Below are 20,775 nucleotides of genomic sequence, written 5' to 3' on the forward strand. Positions count from 1 at the left end.
TGGGGTCATAGGATCCCAGCAAGATAAGCATCCAATTTACTCTTGAAGGTGTTCAATGTAGGTGCTTGAACCACCTCCGATGGCAGACTGTTCTAGACCTTGGGGGTTCGGACAGTAAAGAAATTGCAGAGTTCCAGAAAAAAAATGTGAACCCATGCTTTGAGTATTCTTCCATATTGCATACAGCCATGTTACCTGCTGATGTACTGACTGCTGAACAAGATGTCATTTGTTTCCTTTCTACATAGGCCCCCTGGACTCAGGAAGCCAAGTCTCAAAGTCAGGCTTGGCCCACTGAAGGAAGAATTGAATTTAGGAATTACAGTTTACAGTACAGGCCAAACTTAGAGTTAGCACTGAAGAATATCACGATAACAATAAGGGGGCAAGAGAAGGTGAGAAATGTCATTTGTTTCTTAAATGCTAAAAGTGTAACTAGTACTTTATAATGGGTAGACAGAAAATGTGATCCCTGCCTCACTGAGTTAATAGCCTGAAGGTACAAAAGCAACATTAAACACATACACACACCATTAAGGCCTTCCCAAGCTTATAACAGATGTACAAGAAGTCCTCAACTTACACCTTTTCAAGTAATGATAAATGGCACTTAACGACCTTTATAAACTGACACCATGTTTGGAGGTGCCAAGGCGGGTTTTAAGTTTCCGACACTTGATACAGCTGTGTCCAGCTGATAAGTCTGTTGTGTGGTAGAAGGGGAAGGGGGAGGGGAGGGGTGGGGGCAGATTAAGGCCCCTGCAGTGAAGGGGGGATTGGGGCAGGGGCTGGGGCAAACGCTGCCCAGCTGGGGTGGGCAGGCATGGGACAAAGGCACGGCTCATCTAGGGGACAAGGGGAGGGGGGCAGGGTGGCTCCTGCCACTCATCTGGGAAGGTGTCAAAGGCAGGGGGCATGTACCCCCGGATCTGCACAGTGTAGGTCGGGCTGGGGCTGCACCAAGCTGTGGTCTGCACGGGTGCTGCGGGACAGAGTGGGGGCTATGCCTTGCTGCCACTCACCCAGCCGGCAGGGGTGGGCACAAGACTGGACCAGCAACACGCAGTGGTGGGAGTTGCCCCTCCTCCCCATGCCCCTCAGACAAGCTGCGGCTGTCCCTTGCCTGCCCCACCCCAGCAAGGCAGGTGGCAAAGCGGGGGCTATGAGAGGGCTGCAGCCACCTAAAAATTCACCACAGGCCCCCCATAGCCCATGCTCAGAGCTCAGCACGATGCAGCACAGATCTGGGGGCACATGACAACCCTCCCCGCCCTCCCGGATGAGTGACAGGAGCTGCCGGACGACCAGCAGCGTGCAGCGGCAGGAGTGGCCCTCCCCCTCCTCCCCCAAGACATGTTGCACCTTCATCCTGTGCCCCCCTGCCCCGGCTGGGCAGTCCTTGTTCCTATCCCAGCCCCTCTACTGCAGGGGCTTTGATCTGCCCCCCGCCCACCCCCGACACCTCTTCCCTCCCGCCTTCCCTTCTACCACAACAGACTTACCAGCTGGACACAGCTGTATTGTGCATTGCAAAGGAACCAAATCGCCCATTTATAACATTGTTCCTATGGGGAAATTGGTTCCAAGTTACAACATTTAGACTTAAGATCTGGTTTTCAGGAACCAGTTGTATCATAAGTCTGAGGACTGCCTGTAGTCCTGTCCTTGACATAGACTCCCATAGAAAAGTCAAAAGGTTTCCTCTACCATCTGACCTCAACTTCCTTGTCATTTGAAGAACACAGAACACGTTTCCAAGAGGCCCAAGGACAGGAGCAGATGAAGAAAAACTAAGTTGTAACAGAGAAATGATTTTTTTTTTTAAATGCAAAGGAAAGTCACAAGTAGTCTGTCTCCACATCAAATAGGGAAACAAGATGACAGCACCATTCACGGCATAGTCCCAAGTTGTGCATTTCTTCAAACCTTCTAATATTCGTTATTGTCCAACCTGCACACAGCAAAATTAACCAATAGGTCTCTTTCTACATGGCAGTTCCATGGTCATATAATTCAGCCATCATTTGGTCAAGAATCAAAATCCAAGTATAAAGTGAATAATCTACTTTCATTATATTTTATAGATTGGCATAGCTGGAAGAACAGGAGCTGGGAAATCAACTCTTGCAGTGGGACTATTGAGATTAGTGGAAGCTGCTGAAGGAGAAATCTCAATTGATGGAATAAATATTGCTCACATAGGTCTCCATGACCTTAGAACCAAAATAACAATTATTCCACAGGTATGACATTAATTTCTTAAAGTGCTTATCCATCGCATGGGGTGCTAGTATGTGGGACAGGTAGGAAGGAAGGTTCTCTGTGAGAAGGCTAGCCACAGATATGAAGGGGAGAAGTCACCCTTATGACCAGCTAGTCTTACTTTGCACACTACGCTAGCCAGAGATTTTCACTCCATTGGTCCTACAATAGGTAAAAACCTGCAGTGGCACCAGTTTAAGAGGTCTGTATTAATTTCAGGATTTTTTATTGTTTTTATGTTTAGGATCCAATTTTGTTTTCTGGCTCTCTAAGAATGAACCTCGATCCCTTAAACACATACTGTGATGCAGACATCTGGACAGCTTTGGAACTGACTCAGCTTAAGAACTTTGTACTGAATCTGCCCGATCAACTGAACTACGAGTGCTCTGAACAAGGGGAAAACCTGAGGTACCTTCACTGCCATCAGAAAAAGACAGCACAGCCCTGGTCGGTGGGTGAGGGGGTGATGCAATTGGCAAGATTGTCCAAATAAGGAAGAATGCTATAAAACAGAAGCAAATGTGGTTTAGTAAAATCCAAAAGATACAGTCCTGTTACTTTAAGGAGTAACAGCAGCAGGCAGATCCTCAGGTAGGGAAGGCTGCTCATTATGAGCTGCAGGAGAACAGGCAGACTTATAGGCTATGAGTGCCTATTACAGAACTCGCAGCTCTGCAATAGGACAGAGCCCTGTCTGGGCAGCAAGGACATTGCTAAAACAGCCAGAGCAGCAAAAACGAGTTGCCCTGGGAGCCAGTCATCAGGCCCCAACTGGAAACCTCTGTGGGTGACTGGGAACCACCCTACCAGAAGGGGCAGGGCTTAGGAGGCAGATAAGCCCAGGGTTTGAGCCAGGGTGGACAGTCTGGTCCTGGCAGCCAGAGAAGGAAGAGCTCTGTAGCAAGCTAGCTGTGGTTAAGGCCTGGGATCAGCAAATCAGGAACTGAGGGCTTGCACAGAATTGGGACCCATGATGAGTAGGGGTCTTGATATCTTAGTTATAGCCAGAGATCTTACACTTTTTGTTTGAGTTTTACCAGTGGTTTTGGCCTATTAGAGGTGTTATGGAGGTCCTAGTGGTTGGGCATGTGACTTTTGAACCCAACAAGGGGCCAGGCTTGAGGTGCTGATAGACAGCAACTGGTTAGGGTTGAAGCCTAAGCCAGCTGAGGTCATAGCTTGACAGTGCAAGAGCCAGGGCCAGGGAGCCCAAAAAGGGTGGAGACAAGAGCCCGCAACAGATGAGACTAGGGTCAGGGGCCCACAACCCTAGAGGGACAAGACCAAGGCCAGAGGCCCAAAACTGAGAAATTAGAGACAAGGGCTGGCACCTAATAAGCTAAGATCTGGTGCAGTGGGTTGAGGAAAAAGGAGCCGGTGAGAGCAGAGGGGCAAAAGCTGAGAAGGCCAAGGCCCCAACAAGGGGAAGTGATGGAACAATAACACCTGTGAGACACAGGCCTGGCTGTAAGGGAGGTCAGAGGCCACAAAACTAACCCTTAAGGCAACTAATGCCCTGGGGCATGGATGGGGCAAGAGGACCAAGTCAGTACAGCGAGGGACTGGATTGGGACCAGTAGGATCTGGGAAAGACCTGCTGGCTTAGATGGACAAGGGCTCAGTCTAGGACCTGAGGGCAGCCTCCCTTATTACCCATCAACTAGTTACATCTAAGTGTAGCAGGCAGCAAAGAAAGGGACAGTACCCAGGAATCCAGAGCAGGAACCACACAGCCACCAGGGGACATCACTGCCACCCCTGGAACTTGGTCCCACTATGAGCCCCGAGGGGAAATCTGCAACAGCGCTATGACATCCCTTAGACTAGAAGATCTCCGGGGAGAACTGCCTTGTTCTGAGCTTGTGCAGTGCCCAGCACAGTTGACACCTGGACCATGACTGAGGCTCCTACATGCTGACATAGTACAAGTTAATAATGTTCCCAGCTTTGGTTGGTCTCAAACTATTATCTGCCAGGCTGTCAGCATCACAGGCTTCATGCACGCATGGCTCCTTGTTCATTTCCTAAAATTCAGACGGAACGCAACTCTGAATAATTCCAGGCTCTTGCTTCCTCAGAGAAAGGGAGCCATGAGCCTGCCAGAACCTTCTCAAATTGATTATTTTTTCTGAACCCCAGTAACACTATTTACTGCTCCTCAATTCCCCATCCTACCTTTTTGCTTTCAGCATTGGTCAGAAGCAGCTTCTTTGTCTGGCCAGGGCACTGTTACGGAAAACCAAAATCTTGGTTCTAGATGAGGCTACAGCATCAGTGGATGTAGAGATGGACCTCCATATTCAATCAATGATAAGGACTCAGTTCAAAGAGTGCACAGTGTTGACAATAGCTCATCGTGTGAACACCATCCTGGACTGCAACAGGTAGTCTTCCCCTTGCAGATTTGTCCAGTCATTTTCATAAGTCTGTCCCTCTCTCTCTCTGCTCCATTGACCCCACCGGAGTGCTCTCTTAAACAATAGCAGGTTCTTTTTGTCAGTGATGGATGCATCAACTGCTGAGAAACAGTGAGGTCTGTCTAGGTCCACTGAAGTCATTTAATTCTTTATCCCACCCTTTTGTCTACTGCTGTAAATTAAAGCCGCAGAGAGTCTCCTCACTGGAACCTCTCAGACATCACTTGCTGCTCTACAATTAAAAAATAGGAAGCCAAAAGTTCTGTTTAAATATGTACTCATGACATTGCCACAAAGGGGCCACCCAACTTATGCATCATCTTTGAACATTTCGTTATGTCTCCTACTCTCCTGTGGCTTGTTCCCTGGTTGGGGAATAGTGGCAGGAGCTGATCTAACAAGATCTAATAATCGTAGCTCAGAATGGTTACTTAAGTTAGTGTTGCTTTTGCATTCCAATACTCAAATTTCTGTTTTAATATTATTCACAGGATTTTAGTCTTGGAAAATGGTCAGATTGCTGAATTTGATACACCAGAGAAATTAATGGCTCAAAAGGGACTATTCTACAGACTGGTTGAAGAATCAGGCCTTGTTTGATCATCACCCAAAACATGCATCTGTTGTTGAAAAGAACTGATCTATTCTTAAATAACGTAACTTTGGTTTGGTTGTAAAACATCTGGTACTTAATCAAATCTCATCTGCATTTGAGCCACGATGCACTAAATACTTAAAGGGAAACTATTTTACTGTACATGAGAGATATACACACATCCAGCTTTTTGATTTTCAGAACACTTTCCATCGTTACACTAGATGAAACTGTGGTCACAATTGAATGTTATTACCAAAGGTTTTGGCATTCTCTCTGGGAAGGAATGAACAGTTATGTCACACACACCACTTCCTTATTGGCTTGGTTTTCAAAAATTAAATACTAATAATTCATTTGTGCCCAGTTAGTCAGATGAGCCAATTGGAATTTAAACACCTGGCTGGGGTCAGCTGACCCCAGCACTCTTTCCTGCCCAAAGCAGGGGGTCTGACTCGATGATCTACTGAGGTCCCTTCCAGCCATAAAAATCTATGAATTCTGGGGTTAGAAGAAGAAATGCACACTCGCATGTCATTGCTTTTGAAGCAAAATAATTGTGCTTTGCATTTGACTCAGATTGTATTACAAATAGTGGCAACTTCTCTGGGAAGGTCTTAGACATTCCTGAGTGCCAAAGAAATCAAGCTGTTGTTCAGTTTACGTTGCAGGGAGGTGCTGCTAACACGTGTTCTGTAAAATAACAGTACAAATGAAACCTTACTTGAAATTCTGACTTTGGTACTTCCCAGAGCACAGAATTTGCCGTGGTCAGTGGGTGCTGTCCTACTTCAGGCAGCTGGATAGTGCTGGAAAAGTAAATTTTATACAATGAGAGAGTTAGTATGTGCTTGTGCAGAGCCCCAGGCTGAAAGGGTTCCTCTCCTTGGTTTATTCCTAAAAATTAAACAGCTTCTATCTAATTGTGGGCAAGTCATTTTTCTATGCTTCTTTCCCCTTCCACACTTTGTCTGGTCTCTTTAGATCATAGGGTCCTCACACCAGGGACTGAGCCTTGCTGCTGTTGTGCACAGGAAAACCCCAGTCTTCAATGCAGTTTGTAGACATTATTATTTTAAAAAAATGGGACAGGAAACAAAGCACTGGGATACTTAGATGAAATTTACTGTGATTGTTGTTAAGATGCTGTATTATTCCAATTTTATCCCAGATTCTCCAGCTCAAAGATATCAATGTCTGTTTCTTCAGGAAATAATATTGTGAGGAATAGGAGAATGCAGATTAGGAAGCGGCTCCTTCCAACTCGGGAAAATAACAACCAGTAGTTTGTTGTCCATCACCTGATGGCTGTTCAGTGGCTGACCTAGCATGTGTTTAAATGACCCTAGTCTAGTTTCCAGTGGATGTGTCACAGTCCCAAAATCTATCATCTGCTACTCATGCTTGGTGTTAACAGCAGGAAATGTGCAAGCAAGGGCTTTCTCTTGCTATTGTAAATGTTTGTGCCAAAATAAAACACTTTAGGGCAGTGGTTTTCAACCGTTTCAAACTCCAGGCACTCCTCATTAAACTTGTGGTACCCCCCCACCCCCAGAACTTTTGCAAATTGAGCAGCACTCAATTTAAAATATTAATTAATTTATTACAGTGCTCATCTCCTTGTCATATGGGGGGGAGAGGGAGGGGGCAAGCAGGAATGGAGAGCCTGAGCCCGTCCTCATCTCCTCACACGTCTTGCAGCACACTTCCAAGGATCTCAGGCATCCCAGGCTGAGAATCACTGCTTTAGGTTACAGAAAGATGACTTGTTTGCAACCCTGTAAGTCAGACAGAAGTGTGCTTCTAAAGACCAGAGAGATTTCCAGGTCCTACAGTGAAGCAAAACAAAACTACCATTGGGTCCCAAGATGTGTAAAGACATGCTGCAAAAGAGACTGAATTCTTAAAATTATGTCCATCACTTGTATTAATCTAAAATACTGCATTCATCAAGTCACCAACTTTATGATCTAGTTGATAATGGCTAAGTACAGACATTCAAGAAACCCTTTACTTCAAAGCACTAAATTAAAGTGTGATAAAACAAAACAGATGTTTACTGCTCAGCAGCAGGGGAGGGGAGGGGGGACCCTGCCCACATTAGCTGCTCCGGGTACTCCCAGGATACTGCTGGAATAGTCTCTCTCCCCAGCCTCAGCCCTCCTCCCTTGCCACCTGGCAGGAGCTGGGGAACAGGGAGACCCCAGGCCCCTTCCTCGTGGCCCCCCCCGCTACCATTTTGAAGTGTGGGGACACTGAATACGTGATGAGGAGGCTGCTGGAATGTGCTAATTAGCATACTTCAGCAGACTCGATTGAGTCTGCTCCAATGTGTGCTAATTAACATGCATCGAAGCAGATGTCCAGCATGTGTATAGGTGCCCTTAGGAGCACAATCCACCATTTTTCAAGTGCTCTAAGAGCCATGAACATCAGTTCATTTACAGCTTTAGAGTGGTTTTTGCATTCTTAATGCATGATGATCTGTACCTAGCCAATGTAACTAAAGCAGTGATTCTCCACCAGAGTGCTGGGACATCCCAGGGTGCCAGCATATCCTTTGATGGGTACCTTGAGGTATGAGAAGATAATTAGCTAAGTAGATTAACACACACACAGTCGTGTCCAGGCCTGATCCCCAACCCAGACTGCCCCACCTCCCTACAAGAAAGTAAGCACTGTAACACAAGTTAGCTGTTGAAACAGAAGTTCTGGAGGGGTGCCTCGAGTTCAAAAGTCTGAGAACCACTGGACTAAAGAAGCTATCATAAGCATCAATCAAATGCCAAAACCCATTTCCTGTAAAGTAAGAGTAATTTGAAATAGGTTCACTGGAAACCTGGATCCAGCAGAGCATACAAAGGGATTTAAAATCACTGATCTGTCACTCGTTTGAAAATTTGATTTTAAAACTAGCAAACAAACAAACAAACAAACAAACAACAGGAAGGGAAGTTTAAAAGAGTAAGTCTCTGGTAAAATAACATCTATTCCCTTTCCCTAAGACACCATTCAAACAAGGTTTTATGTGGAGAATTCTGTGTTGATACGAGATTTTGTTAAGTTACTTTGAAGAAATATGAAATGTTAAGAAAAATGTTTAATAAAATGATACAGAATAAATGATGCAATAAGCAGGCTTTATCATAATGAGGCAAATTTTCAACTGATATCAGTGGAGTTAGAGCAGGTAGAACTGTAGCACAAGGTGGGTTGATTATTTCACCTTAGGTATCTTTACTCAGATTCAAAAATATTCTAACCGAGGAACAGAGAAAAGGACAGCAAGGGAATGATGGATCCTCTATGGCAGGGGTCTTGCAGGCTAGATGAGCAGTTCAGAGCCAGTCTACAGGCCAGATCAAGCCCACAGACCTGTCCCCCCTGCCCTGTGCCAGATCTAATGTATGGGACAGTGGGTCAGACTGACTAGAGCAGACACTGTGTACAGCGCAGGTTCCAGACTAGTGGGGAATGGGGGTGTCGCAGGGCGGGGTCCTAGGAGCAGCCATGATCTCTCCTAGTGCCCCCTACTGTGCCAGGTTGGTGTCAATGCACCCTCGTTCTCTCCTGCCACATCTTTGTTGCTTTTAGTGTTATGGGAGGCTGCCTTTTCGACCCCTTGGACACAGTACCCCGGATGTATCCCAGTCTGTGCCCCATCTTAGCTGTCTCCGTGCACTAAAGCCTTAAGGGCTATGCGTGGCTCCTACCACCCCTGATGTCCCAAGCCTCACAGATGTCCCGGACATTGTCTAGTCAATCCCTTACCGCGCCCTCACGGCGGCCCCTTGCTTGCCTTGCTATAGCCTGCATCCTCACAGACGCCCTCTGGGCCCGTCTCAGTTACGCACACCTTCGCAGGTTCCCTGGGCTCGTCTTCCCCTGGCCTCTCTCGCGGCTGTTTAGCTTGCGCCCTCACAAGCACTCCCTGGTCTCTCTTCTCACAGATGCCCGTGTTCCCCGTGGATGTTCTCTGGCCTCTTTTGCAGCTGCGCCCCCACACCAGGGCTCTCTCCCACGATCCCGCCTGCACTGGGGCCCTGCCTCACAATCAGGGCTCAGGTGGCCATAGCCGTGCCTGACCCCAAATCCCCTCCCTGGGGCTTCTTGCCTGTGCGCCCTCCCTGGGGCTTCTTGCCTGCCCTAGGGCCTTTCTCCGCACTTGGGACTCAGGTGGCCGTAGCCATACCTGGCCCCTAAATCCCCTCCTCAGGTCCATCACTCCTGTGGGGCTCAGGTGGCCTTGACCTTACCTGGCCCCAATGCACTGTGCCCCTTCTCAGGGCTGGGGTCAGTGCACCCCTAAATGCTGTGCCCTTTCTGGCACCAGGGTCCTCACACCACTGTGGAGCCCCTGTGAGGCCTCCTCCAACCCCTATTAGCCTCACCCGGTCCTCCAGCGTAACAACAAACCACCAAAAGCATTAACACGAGCCCATCGGCTTCAACTCAGAACTAAGCCTCCTGGCTAAATGCAAGCCTCTAAGCCACCTGGCTAATCATCAATCAAACCCTTACCAGGGCTTTCTCCACCCAGTCCTCAAACCGAAGCTGTTCAGGCCATCAAGCTTCTCTAGGCTGCCTACCCTAGCAGAGCTCCTTCTTCCTTGGATGTTAGTGGGGAACTGCCTGCTTGGCCTCAGCCTAGGCTGTTTATATAGGCCAGGCCCTGCCCCTTTCTGGTCAGCTGACCAAACTGCGGTCACCCTGGCAACCAGCACCTATACCTTTCCCTAGGAGCAGGGCACTTCAGTGCCCTGCGACAGGGGGGAAGAAGCACCATGCAGCATAGTCCAACGTGTGGCACAGATCCCATAGCAAGTGCCACAAGAAGTGCATGGGACCAGCTCAGCATGTGCTGCCTGGGTCAAATGGATCAACGACAGCAGGGGCCAGTGACAGGGCTGCATGGGCCGGATCTTAAGACACCCCTATTCTATGGAATAGCACTGTTTTGGTTACCCAGTCACAAATATACTCAGCTCTTCTAACACTACTCTGTAAATTAGAGAGAAATAATTGGCCACGTTAGTCTGAAGTCAAGCAGAAGGTAGGGCAGGGCAGCACCTTATGGACTAACTCACTGAAGAAGGTATAATTTTTCCTGGGCAACAACCTACTTCATTCCAATGCTATGAATGCACGTGGACAGAATATACATAATGGGAATACATGCTAATGAGAACTACCATTTCCCACCTGGAGAGGAGAAAACATCCTCAAGGCACAAGGGGGGAACAGAACTTCTTTAATATAGTGTAGTAGGAGACAGCACTGATTGTCTATGACAGTGCCAGAAGATTGACTTACATGGCTTATTTTTGCTCGCTGCACTAATAAGCTTCTTCCAGAGTAACTCTTTATATCATATTTCATCCAGGTGCAGCAAGACGGTAGTAACTGTCTGCATGATCAGAGACCGGGGTTCTGAACAAGAGGCAGGGCTGTGCAAAATTTTGCCCGCAGTTTTTTTTCGACTCATTTTGAGTTTGAGTTTGCTGTTTCGAGATGAAACAGAGCTTCGAAACAGCCTCGAAATGAAACAAGGCAAGTTAAAATGTTTTGAAAATTTCAAAATGTTTCGAGTTTTGAAGCTCAAACTGGGCTTGCCTGCAGGAAAACAGAAATTAAAGTAAGGAATTAGCAAGTGTCATAGCTGAACCACTAGCAAGAGCACTCATGGTGTTTGGGACAGGTCCCAGAGGATTGAAAGAGGGCCAGTGTCATCCCAATCTTTAAGGGGAGGAAGGAGGATCCAGGGAACTACAGATCAATCAGTCTTACCACTACCCCTGGGAAAATCCTTGAAAAATTATCAAGGAACACACCTGTGGGAGCCTGCTGGCTAATGTGATGCGGGGAGGTAACCAACATGGGTTTATAGCAGGTAGGTCCTGCCTGACTAACCTAGTTTCTTTTTACAACAAGGCCACCAAACATTTAGACGCAGGAGTCGAAGTGGATGTTATCTATCTGGACTTCAAGAAGGCCTTTGACACGGTATCCCATACCATCCTTATAAATAAACTGAGGGGTATGCCACGGATGATTACACGGTAGACTGGGTAGCAAACTGGCTCAGGGGTCGCACTCAGAGGGTGGTAGTGGATGGATTGGTGTCAACCTGGAAAGATGTGGGCAATGGAGTCCCTCAGGGCTCAGTTCTGGGGCTGGTGCTATTCAACATCTTCATCAGTGATCTGGAGGAGGGGGCGGGAAGTCCTGTTCAAATTCGCGGATGACGCAAAAATACAGGGTGCAGCTAACACCCTGGAGAGGCAGAACCAGATCCAAGCTGACCTAGACAGGTTGGAGAAGCGGGCAGAGAGCAACAGGATGCAATTCAATAAGGACAAGTGCAAAGTGCTGCATCTAGGGAGAAAGAACTGCCATCATAGCTATAGGTGGGGGAGGGGTGGAGGCCACCTCCTCAGCACCACTGAGGCAGAAAGAGATCTTGGAGTCATTGTTGACTCCAGGATGAACATGAGTCCTGGACCCTGTTATGAAGCAGTTGGCAGAGCCAATCGCACCTTGTGTATCCGTAGGTGCTTCACAAGCAGGTCCATGGAAGTGATTCTCCCTCTCTATGCGGCACTGGTCAGACAGCGGCTGGAGTACTGTGTCCAGTTCTGGACGTCGCAGTTCAAGCAGGATGCGGACAACCTGGAGAGGGTCCAAAGAAGAGCCACTCGTCTGATTGGAGGCCTGCAGGGAAGGCCCTACAAGGAAAGGCTAAGGGACCTTAAACTCTTCAGCCTCTCCAAGACAAGGCTAAGAGGGGACCTTGTGGTGGCGTACAAATTCATAAGGGAAGAGCAACATGAAGTAGGTGATGATCTGTTTACCAGGGCACCCCCTGGAACAACAGGGAACAATGGCCATAAACTACTGGAGAGAAGGTTTAGACGGACATTAGAAAAAGGTTCTTCACAGTCAGGGTTGCCAGGATCTGGAATGGGCTCCCAAAGGAGGTGGTGCTTGCCCCATCCTTGGGGGTCTTCAAGAGGAGACTGGGCAGGCACCTGGCTGGGATCACACGATCCTAGGTTTGGTGACCCTTTTCTTGCCTGCCAGGGGCAGGGGGTTGGACTAGATGGCCCTCTGAGGTCCCCTCCGACCCTGGAATCGGGGAGGGGAGAGGGAGGGGCGTGCTCTCATATCAAGTGTGTAGCCAGCCAATAGGGCTGTGAGAGGCTTCGGACAGAGCTTTGGATCCAGAGAAGCTTTAGACGCTTTGGGGTCCAAAGCAGCACATCCGGGTCAAAGCTCTGCCTTGTCAGGCTTCCCGAAGGGCTTTGGAGCCGCCTTGGAGATCTGGCCATAGGGTATAATGGGGAAACAATAACATATCTATAACTTTGTTATTTTTTGTCCGACTTGGATGAAATTTTTAGGGGTGGTAGACTCTGCAGAAGGGACGAAGCCTGCCAAGTTATATAACAAAGTTATAGGTACCGTATTTTTCGGACCATAAGACGCACCCCTCCTGGAGCCTCAGTCTCTGCGGCAGCGAGTCCCTCCTTCGGACTCCTGCCCCGTCTGTTCCGGCCGGCCATTTTTATTGCCAGCTCCCAGCCACCGGCACGGGCGCCGGCTTCCGGTCTAAACAAGCGGCGGATGTCCCGCTCGGGCTCCGCTGCCTCCGCGGGCAAGCTCCGCCCCGTCTCCCCGGGACACGGCATAAACAAGCGGCGGGTGTCCCGCTCGGGCTCCGCTGCCTCCGCGGGCAAGCTCCGCCCCGTCTCCCCGGGACACACACCTTCGGACCATAAGACGCACCCTCGTTTTCCCCCCACTTTTGGGGGGGAAAAAGTGCGTCTTATGGTCCGAAAAATACGGTATTTCATTGATTCCCCCCCTATACCCCATGGCCGGATCTCCAAGGTGGCTCAGAGGCTTCGAAGCTGCTTCGGCCGAATTGAGGCAGAAACCCAGTCCAGAGCTATGGATCAGATCACTGTCATCCAAAGCAGCCGGATCAGCTCGATACCGACTTGCATAGGCCTACTGGCCAGTGACTGTGATCCTTTCCTGAGGTCTCTTCCAATCCCAGTGCTCTGGAGGAGGGATGGAAAAACTGCATAGAAAGCAGCATTGGTTGAACTGCCCTGGTTTCTGCCTTGGTGTCAGTTGAGTGAGGGTGCACCTTCACACACACATGCACACTGTGTCACAAGTTTTGCTTGTCCACAGCTTGAGATGTAGGGGTTTGGTGGAAACTACAACCATCTTCTTGAAATTTGGCAGGGTTCACGCCCTCACAAGGGGCTACCCTTCCTGTAAATCAGGCCATAAATGACAAAGTTATAGGCTGTTTTTTCCCCATTATAGCCTGCACACAAAATGTCAAAACAGCAGAACTGTTTCACCGAAACAAAATGGATCAGCGGTTTTGAATTGAAACAAAATTCAAAACGAAATGCTGTTCTGCCAAAATGCAAGTCAAAACGGCATGGTGCCGTTTCGCACAGCCCTAGTGATCAGCTAGTTTTAAAAGGAACTGAACAGATTAACTGTTGATTGATTTCCTCGTATATGCACAGTAGTTTTTATGCTGAAGGGAGTTGCCTAGAGCTGTATTTAACAGACTTAATAGATTTTTAAAAGAAAATTAGGGTCAGGAAGGATCTCAGGAGATCATCTAGTCAGCCCTGCTCAAAACAGGTCCACCCCAACAAGATCATCCCAAGCAAAGCTTTGCCTACCCAGGTCTTAAAAACCTCCAAGGATGGAGATTCCACCACCTCTCTGGGTAACCTGGTCCAATGCTTTACTAATATGCTTTACCTGTTCCAATGCTTCCTAGTATCTCACAAAGTTTCCCTTGAGACCACTGCTTCTCGGTTTGGGGTTTTTTGGTTTTTTTTTTTAAGAAAGCACATAGTTAACTTGTGGGACTCTTTACCACAGGAAGCTGTAGAACAAGATTGTTCAGCCAGGTAAAAAATGGACTAGATATTCATGGATGATAGGTCAATTAATAGCTATTCAAACAGAATAGACAGGGGGTGTATGCACTGGCATCTGTAAACCAATGAGGGTAGATGCCAGGGCGAGTATGACTGCTCTAGATATACTTGCTCATATATAGTCTCCCTAAAGCAGGCACCCCTACCACTGTCAGAGACAGGATACTGGGATAGATGGACCATTGGTCTGACCTAGCATGGCACTTATGTTCTTATTTTTCAGGCAAGTGCCAAAACAAACTTGACAGGGCTGAGGATATTACCCTCATCCTTGCCCCATGAATTATTTCTATTGTAGATGCAGTCCTGATCCATGTAAGTTCTGCTTTTATTAGACGGTGCAGGTTGTCGGGGTTTACTCTACCAGCAGAGGCCAAGTGTCATTTGCACTTGCATGCCCTGCTAGGCTCTGCTGTTAAGTGAATGCATGTGCTTGGGCTTGCCCATATCATCAGTAGCCCCAGCGGACTAACAGTTTGAGTTGGATTGGGCGACTTGGTGCTCATTCACTGGTTCATGGTTAGTATTCCCCTCAGCCATTGCTTTTCAATGGAGATATCCCCTGAGCTGTATGGCCTCCAAAGTTGGGACTTTTTTTTTGTTTGTTTGTTGTTGTTTAAGTACCTGCAGAGAAAAGCTACTTATCTGTAATAAGTCTCTCTCCTATTTCATCTCCTTCCAAGACACTGACCTGTAATTCACTCAAAAAGGGAAATTCACAGGCTCTGAAGCCAAAAATCATCATTATGACCAGCTAGTCAGACCTCCCATAAAACACAGGTTAAGGATGACAGTAAGGTGGCCAAAGAAACCCTAAATGTCTATACTTGGCTAATGAGGCAGTTGACAGCTTTGCGCCAACTCCCCCTACAGTGTTGCACATCTCTAGTCACAATTGTATAAACCAACGGTTCTCAACTTTTTTGGACTGGAGGCCCCTCCACAACTTTTGTGAACCGAATGCCATGCAGTTTCAAAAACTATAGATTTCTGTGCTTACCTCCTTGCAGAGGGGCCTCGCAGTGGAGGTTGTCTAGGTGAGGACAAGCCTAAGCCTGTATTTATATTCATTTGTCTGCGTAACTCAGGGGTGGGCAAAATACATCAAGCAGGCCAGATCTGGCCCATGGAGGGGCTTTGTCCAGCCTGCAGCAGGTCCCTCGATCCCACTTGGCCCAGGTACCGTCCAGCCGTGGTGTCCTGCCACCCCCTGGGCAAGCAGCGGGGCTGGAGCGGCTGTGCACCTGGACTGCCTTTCTAGGGAGCCCAGGTGGAGGCAGCTTCTTCCATCTAGTGCTGCTGCTGGCCCCAACCCCATGCCCCAGCCCTGACCCAGTGCGCCTGCTCTGGACTCGCTTGCTCATGCTAAACAGTGGCAGCAGCAGTGCTGGCCAGGCAGAAACTGTTGTTGGGCATGGGGGAAAAAGTGGCCCCTCCCCCTTGCCACTGCCCGGCATTTCCTGCTACAGCTGCCCAGAGCCTGCACCTGGGCTGCCCTGTGGCTCCGCTGTGCTGTCACTGCTGCCTCACGGGGCAGTCCAGAGCAGCAGCAGAGCTCCATGGGGCAGGCAGCAGCAACAGAGCAGCTGTAGCAGGTAGTGCTGGACGGCAGCAAGGGTAAGGGGCTGCTTTTCCCCCATGCCCAGCAACAGTTTCTGCCCAACCAGGTGCTGCCAATGCTGCTGTTTTGCACGAACAGACAAGTCCAGAGCAGGTGTGGGATGTGCCGGGTTGGGGCTGTAGTGCAGGTTCCAGCTGGTCTGCTTCCACCGGGGTGAGTCTGGAGCGGGTACAGGGGCTGCGCACTGTAGCCAGTGGCAGGGAGGTGCCGCAGACTGCGCAGGCTCTGGCCTGTTGCGAGTCAGGGGCAACTGGCTCAGGGGGGTGCATGCAGGAGGCTCCCATGCACACGCTCACCATTCCCACAAACCCTTCCCTGCAAACCCCACAACCACATCGTCCCCTACACAATCACATACCCCACAAACGCCGTACCCACGCACACCTTCCACAAACCCCACACCCCCTCCCACATGCACCCCCCCACACACATGCACACACACACACACACACACACTCACATGCCTGTTGGGGGAGTCCCACTCCCTGCTACATGCACACACCCACACACCTTCGTGCACACATCCACACCCCTGCAACATACAGGAGTAAGACTTCATTTTGGGCTATTATGCAATCACCTCTATATACCCACAATGCAAACACACAAATCAGGACAAAAATAATATTTTTAAAAATAAAATTAAAGTGTGTTACTGTGGATGTTTGATTTTTAGTGTGTAATTTGGTTTTGGCTCCCCCACCCCAATTTCCAAGATGGCAAACTCCCTTCCCAAATGGAGTAAGTCTGGGGCGAGGGGAGGGACTTCTAGTGGCAAAGGTCAGGGGCTTGGGAGTGGGACTTCCAGTCCCAAGATGGCAACCAGGGGGTGGGGCACCTGTCAACAGGTGAGGCTACCTTTGTGGCCCTCGACAGCTCACCAAAACTCATTAAGCAGCCCTCCAGCCAAAAATAATCGTCTGCCCCAGCTTATCTCCTAACACCTCACTTACCCCCTTATACCTTACATCACCTTTCAAAAGATCTGGTAGCACCCCAGGCACCTTAAGAATCACTGTTATAAACAAAGTTTGACCTCTGGATAGCAAAGCCTCTTAATTAAACCACTAACATCATACATTTCTTAAACATGATGCATAAAACAAGTTTGCATTTAATAAATAATTTCCTTTCCTGCTAGCAACTGTTAATTTCAGCAGGTTTATACCAACCAGTTTTTGGTTTCCCAGAAGCACTACTGTCATCTGAACACTCCTGTTGATTTAAGTTAAGGTAGAACCTAGAAATCCTACACTTGGGCCTAGAGCAAGTGTGGGCAAAATATGACCCACCAGATATGCAGGTCATGCAATGCCTACTCACTGGATCTGGCCCATGGACAGCCAGCAGCTCCAGCCACCATGTGATGCTAGGTGGACGGGTGGGACTGTTTCCAAACAGCAGCATTGGGTGTTGTTACTTGTCAGCTGTCTTCCTGAGAGAGGTCTGGCACCCAGCTTGCTGGACTTACAAAGGACTTTTTCTATTCCTCCCCCCCCCCGAAACACACACCTCATTTAACCAGAACTAAGCAGAAAAAAAATTTGAATAGGCATCTGGGACCATACATTCCCCAGTCCCTCTATGGGAGGCCTATTTAAACTTGATTGACTAAAACTCAGTCACCAAGTTAAGGAATGATGAGGCAAGAGACCAAGTCAGAGGCGGGGGTATGGGCGACATTTGAACAATGGTTAAGGGTTCATCACAGCATCCACCCTGTTGGAGCCCTGGCCACAAATGCTGTCATACTTTTCCCAGGACGACTGGTGGAAGTCCTCCCCACAAAGTTTATAAACACTCCAAATAATCCCCTTGAGTCTTTTAACAGACTACAGCAACATCTGAAAGTCATGCTAAGCTGAGGCTTATTCCCAATAGGTACAATACAAAACACTAATGCTTGCACTTGTGAAGTCAGCATAGCTAGGCCATCTAAGAACCCTTCCAGTATATTCATAATCTTTTCAAGCTGGCTCCTAGGTGTCTAGTTACTCCTTAAAACTTAAATGTTTTTCCCGGTTGTTAATCAGTTTCTTGAGATGTTCCAAACCAGATACCTTTTTCAGTGACAAGGGGTTAATTCATTTAAAATTTAAACTGTTAATATAACAGGATTTCCCTGCCAATTATGGCTTGGGACCCTCTTGATTTACACAATTAAAAGAATGCTTTGAAAAGGCTAGACTAAGAGCAGAAGAAAGGTGAAAAGCAGCAAACAGTGTGCTTCAAGAGAGAGAAATCTCTCCGACACCATCTGCTGTTGTTCTCAAGGAGCTGGGAGAAACAGATAGTCTCCCTTCAAGGATTATGCTGGGAACTTTGCTTGTCAACAAATCACCCAAGTGCTTTGGAACGGTGTGATCCCAGCTCTTGCTCACTCTCTCGCTCTTTCTTTTTCTCTCTAGGCATAGCTTTCTGAACCTAAATTGTATTAGTTAAGCTTGAGCTAGGTTTTCCCAAATAGTCAATTAAACCAGGGTAATATGGTAATTGTTTTTGTTTGTTTTCCCTTGTATGTCTATTATTGCTAATACCATTATAAATTTCATATACTTAGCAATAAATAACTTTTATAGTCAAACTGGTGGTAACCAGGTGTATTTTTCCTTCTCTACTTCCCTTTCCCCACCTGCTCTGCAGCAACGCTTCTTTTACCTAAGCCAAAGATCCCTGTGAAGCCCAGAAATACTGGGGGGGTCCGCTCATCAAGAAACTACCACTACTAGGACAGTTAGTGCAAAAGATTGGGGCGTGCTGAGTTTGAGACATAAGGGGATCAGCTTGTATAGGCTGATTGACCCAGTTTGGCTCAGACATGCCCTAATGAACTGAATGAGGTATTCTGTTCATGTGTCTGACTGCATTTTATCGTTCCCTTAATGAACTGATTCCTAGCATATGAGGGCGTCACAGCCTGTCGAGAGAGAGACTGCTGGAACCCAGCCCTACTGAAACGGAGTCCTACAAGATAGCTCCATTGGGGACGAGGACTGCAGAAGGGAGAGATACAGCTCCATATAGAAACACCAGTACACAAGCAGCACATTGATAGGATTACAAAGACCCTAGAAACATATCCCTAATAAACGAACGCACCCCGAAGTGATAGGCAAATCTAGTAACAGCATCAGTTCTGGACTGGGGCACGGCTTTCGCCATAGTGGGCAGGCAGTGGCGTCAGCTGTGGATGTTGCAGGCACGTTCAGGAGCCTGGATGCAGAACCCGTCAGTGGCATCCCCAGCTGATCTGCCGCCCTCTCAGCACAGTGGATACTTCTGACGAGAGCTCCAACCCAAAACCTGACAGCAGCATCAGCCACACACGCAGGCAAGAGCTGCTGCCATGCCAGGTGGGTGCAGTGTCTCTCTCCATCTCTTCTCTTCTGTCTCTCTCTCCCCTTTCCTCCCTCCCTCCCCGTCCTTCTCAAACCCAGCCAAAGCTGGAAGTCACCAGGAGCCCTGATGCTCAGTTGTAGACCCAGGCAGGAGCCAGCTGTGATGCTGCTGGCAGGTTCTGACGCCACCACCCACCCAGCACAGCAGAAGCTCCTGCCTGGGTCCACATCTGAGTGTCCAGTCTCCTGGCAAACTACAGCTTCAGCTGGGTTCTGGAAGGAGGAAGGGTAGGGGGAGAGATAAAGATGAATGTAGCCCTCAACAGGTCCCCAAAACTCATTAAGTGGCCCTTCAGCTGAATAATTGCCTACCCCTGGCCTAGAGCCTGCTGGGCCACACACTGGACAAACAGAATAAAGATGCAAAGTATGTGCAAACCAAACTAAGACATTAAATGTTTGAGGCTGCTTTGTTTTTTCTACTCAGAAGTACAGAAGACACGTACCAGGATTGCATGGCAAAAGGGGGGTGGGGGAAGATTCAGAGTCAGTCACTCACAGCTTTTTCGTTTAGGAGGCAGACAGATCTCATAAAACGGGCTGATACAGACGAGCGCATCTCAACCTTCACAATCCATGTAGGACTTCTCTTGGCTACTTTAACTGAACAAGAATTCAGTACAGGGGGAAAAAAAAGTGCCAGCAGAGTGTTGTCAGACCTCTAACATTTGTTGAAAGCCTGAAGTAAGCTGTAGGTTAATTCCAGCCTGGTAATGTTAATAAATACATTAACAGATGATTCATTGTGCTAATAACCGCACTGACAACACGCAATGCTTCTGATACCATGTCTCGGCAAGACACAGTAGGAGTGATTTTCAGAGCTAATCCCATTTCAGTCCCTCATCTGTGGTTTACCTGTTAACGTTCACAAGACCTTTAACAAATATTTTTCATGTTTACATAGTCTGAAAACAAATCAGAGAGATGGCTTGCCCTGAAATGACACTACCCCACATGAGTCCCACACACAGGCCTGAAAACACAGACTGTTTTTATGTTACAACTCTGCACTGCCCTTTAGATCAGAAAACATATTTTACATTTGCTTAACATGAAATGGGGTAATTCTGCAAGTTTTAAACAGATGCATCAGAGATGGTTTGCTTGGGGTACGTGCCGTTCTACCGACCTGGAGAGAACAGGTATTTTGTGTGGACAGACTTGCACGTACAACACAGAAGTGTATCGAACCCAAAACAAACTAAACAAGAAACAAAATGGGTTTAACGTGAAGAGATTTTTGATGACAGCCTACCATCATAGGGCCTCAGGTGCTAGTTAAATCTCTCTTCCTTTTCACACACAACCTATTTTCCACCCCACCCGATTTCAGTGAACCCATTTCCCAATGATCTTTGAAGAAAAGTGGGAGGAACTAAGTATTTCCCAAGATCCAAACTATTCACAACTAAATTATGCTCATATAATCATCTTGCCTTTATCTAACCCTGCAAGCCTGGGCCACACATACCAAGTGATTGATTTTTCAGAGGTACCAAGC

At 48.0% G+C, this 20,775-nt stretch overlaps 1 protein-coding gene across 3 annotated transcripts in view; it reads left to right on the forward strand.

Annotated features, from left to right (window-relative positions):
• Nucleotides 1-6,777, forward strand: part of ABCC6 (ATP binding cassette subfamily C member 6) — a 40,089-nt gene extending 33,312 nt beyond the window's left edge. For all 3 annotated transcript variants that reach the window (XM_019541788.1, XM_019541789.1, XM_019541790.1), the window contains 5 exons: nt 249-395; nt 2,085-2,243; nt 2,507-2,673; nt 4,455-4,649; nt 5,174-6,777. In XM_019541788.1, coding sequence (XP_019397333.1) covers nt 249-395; nt 2,085-2,243; nt 2,507-2,673; nt 4,455-4,649; nt 5,174-5,282 — 777 coding nt within the window. In that variant the 3' untranslated portion in view covers nt 5,283-6,777. The remainder of the gene's footprint in view (nt 1-248; nt 396-2,084; nt 2,244-2,506; nt 2,674-4,454; nt 4,650-5,173) is intronic.
• Nucleotides 6,778-20,775: the final 13,998 nt, after the last annotated feature.

Source organism: Crocodylus porosus, unplaced genomic scaffold (genome assembly GCF_001723895.1).
Source record: "Crocodylus porosus isolate Cpor-Errol unplaced genomic scaffold, CroPor_comp1, whole genome shotgun sequence".
NCBI lineage: Eukaryota > Metazoa > Chordata > Crocodylia > Crocodylidae > Crocodylus > Crocodylus porosus.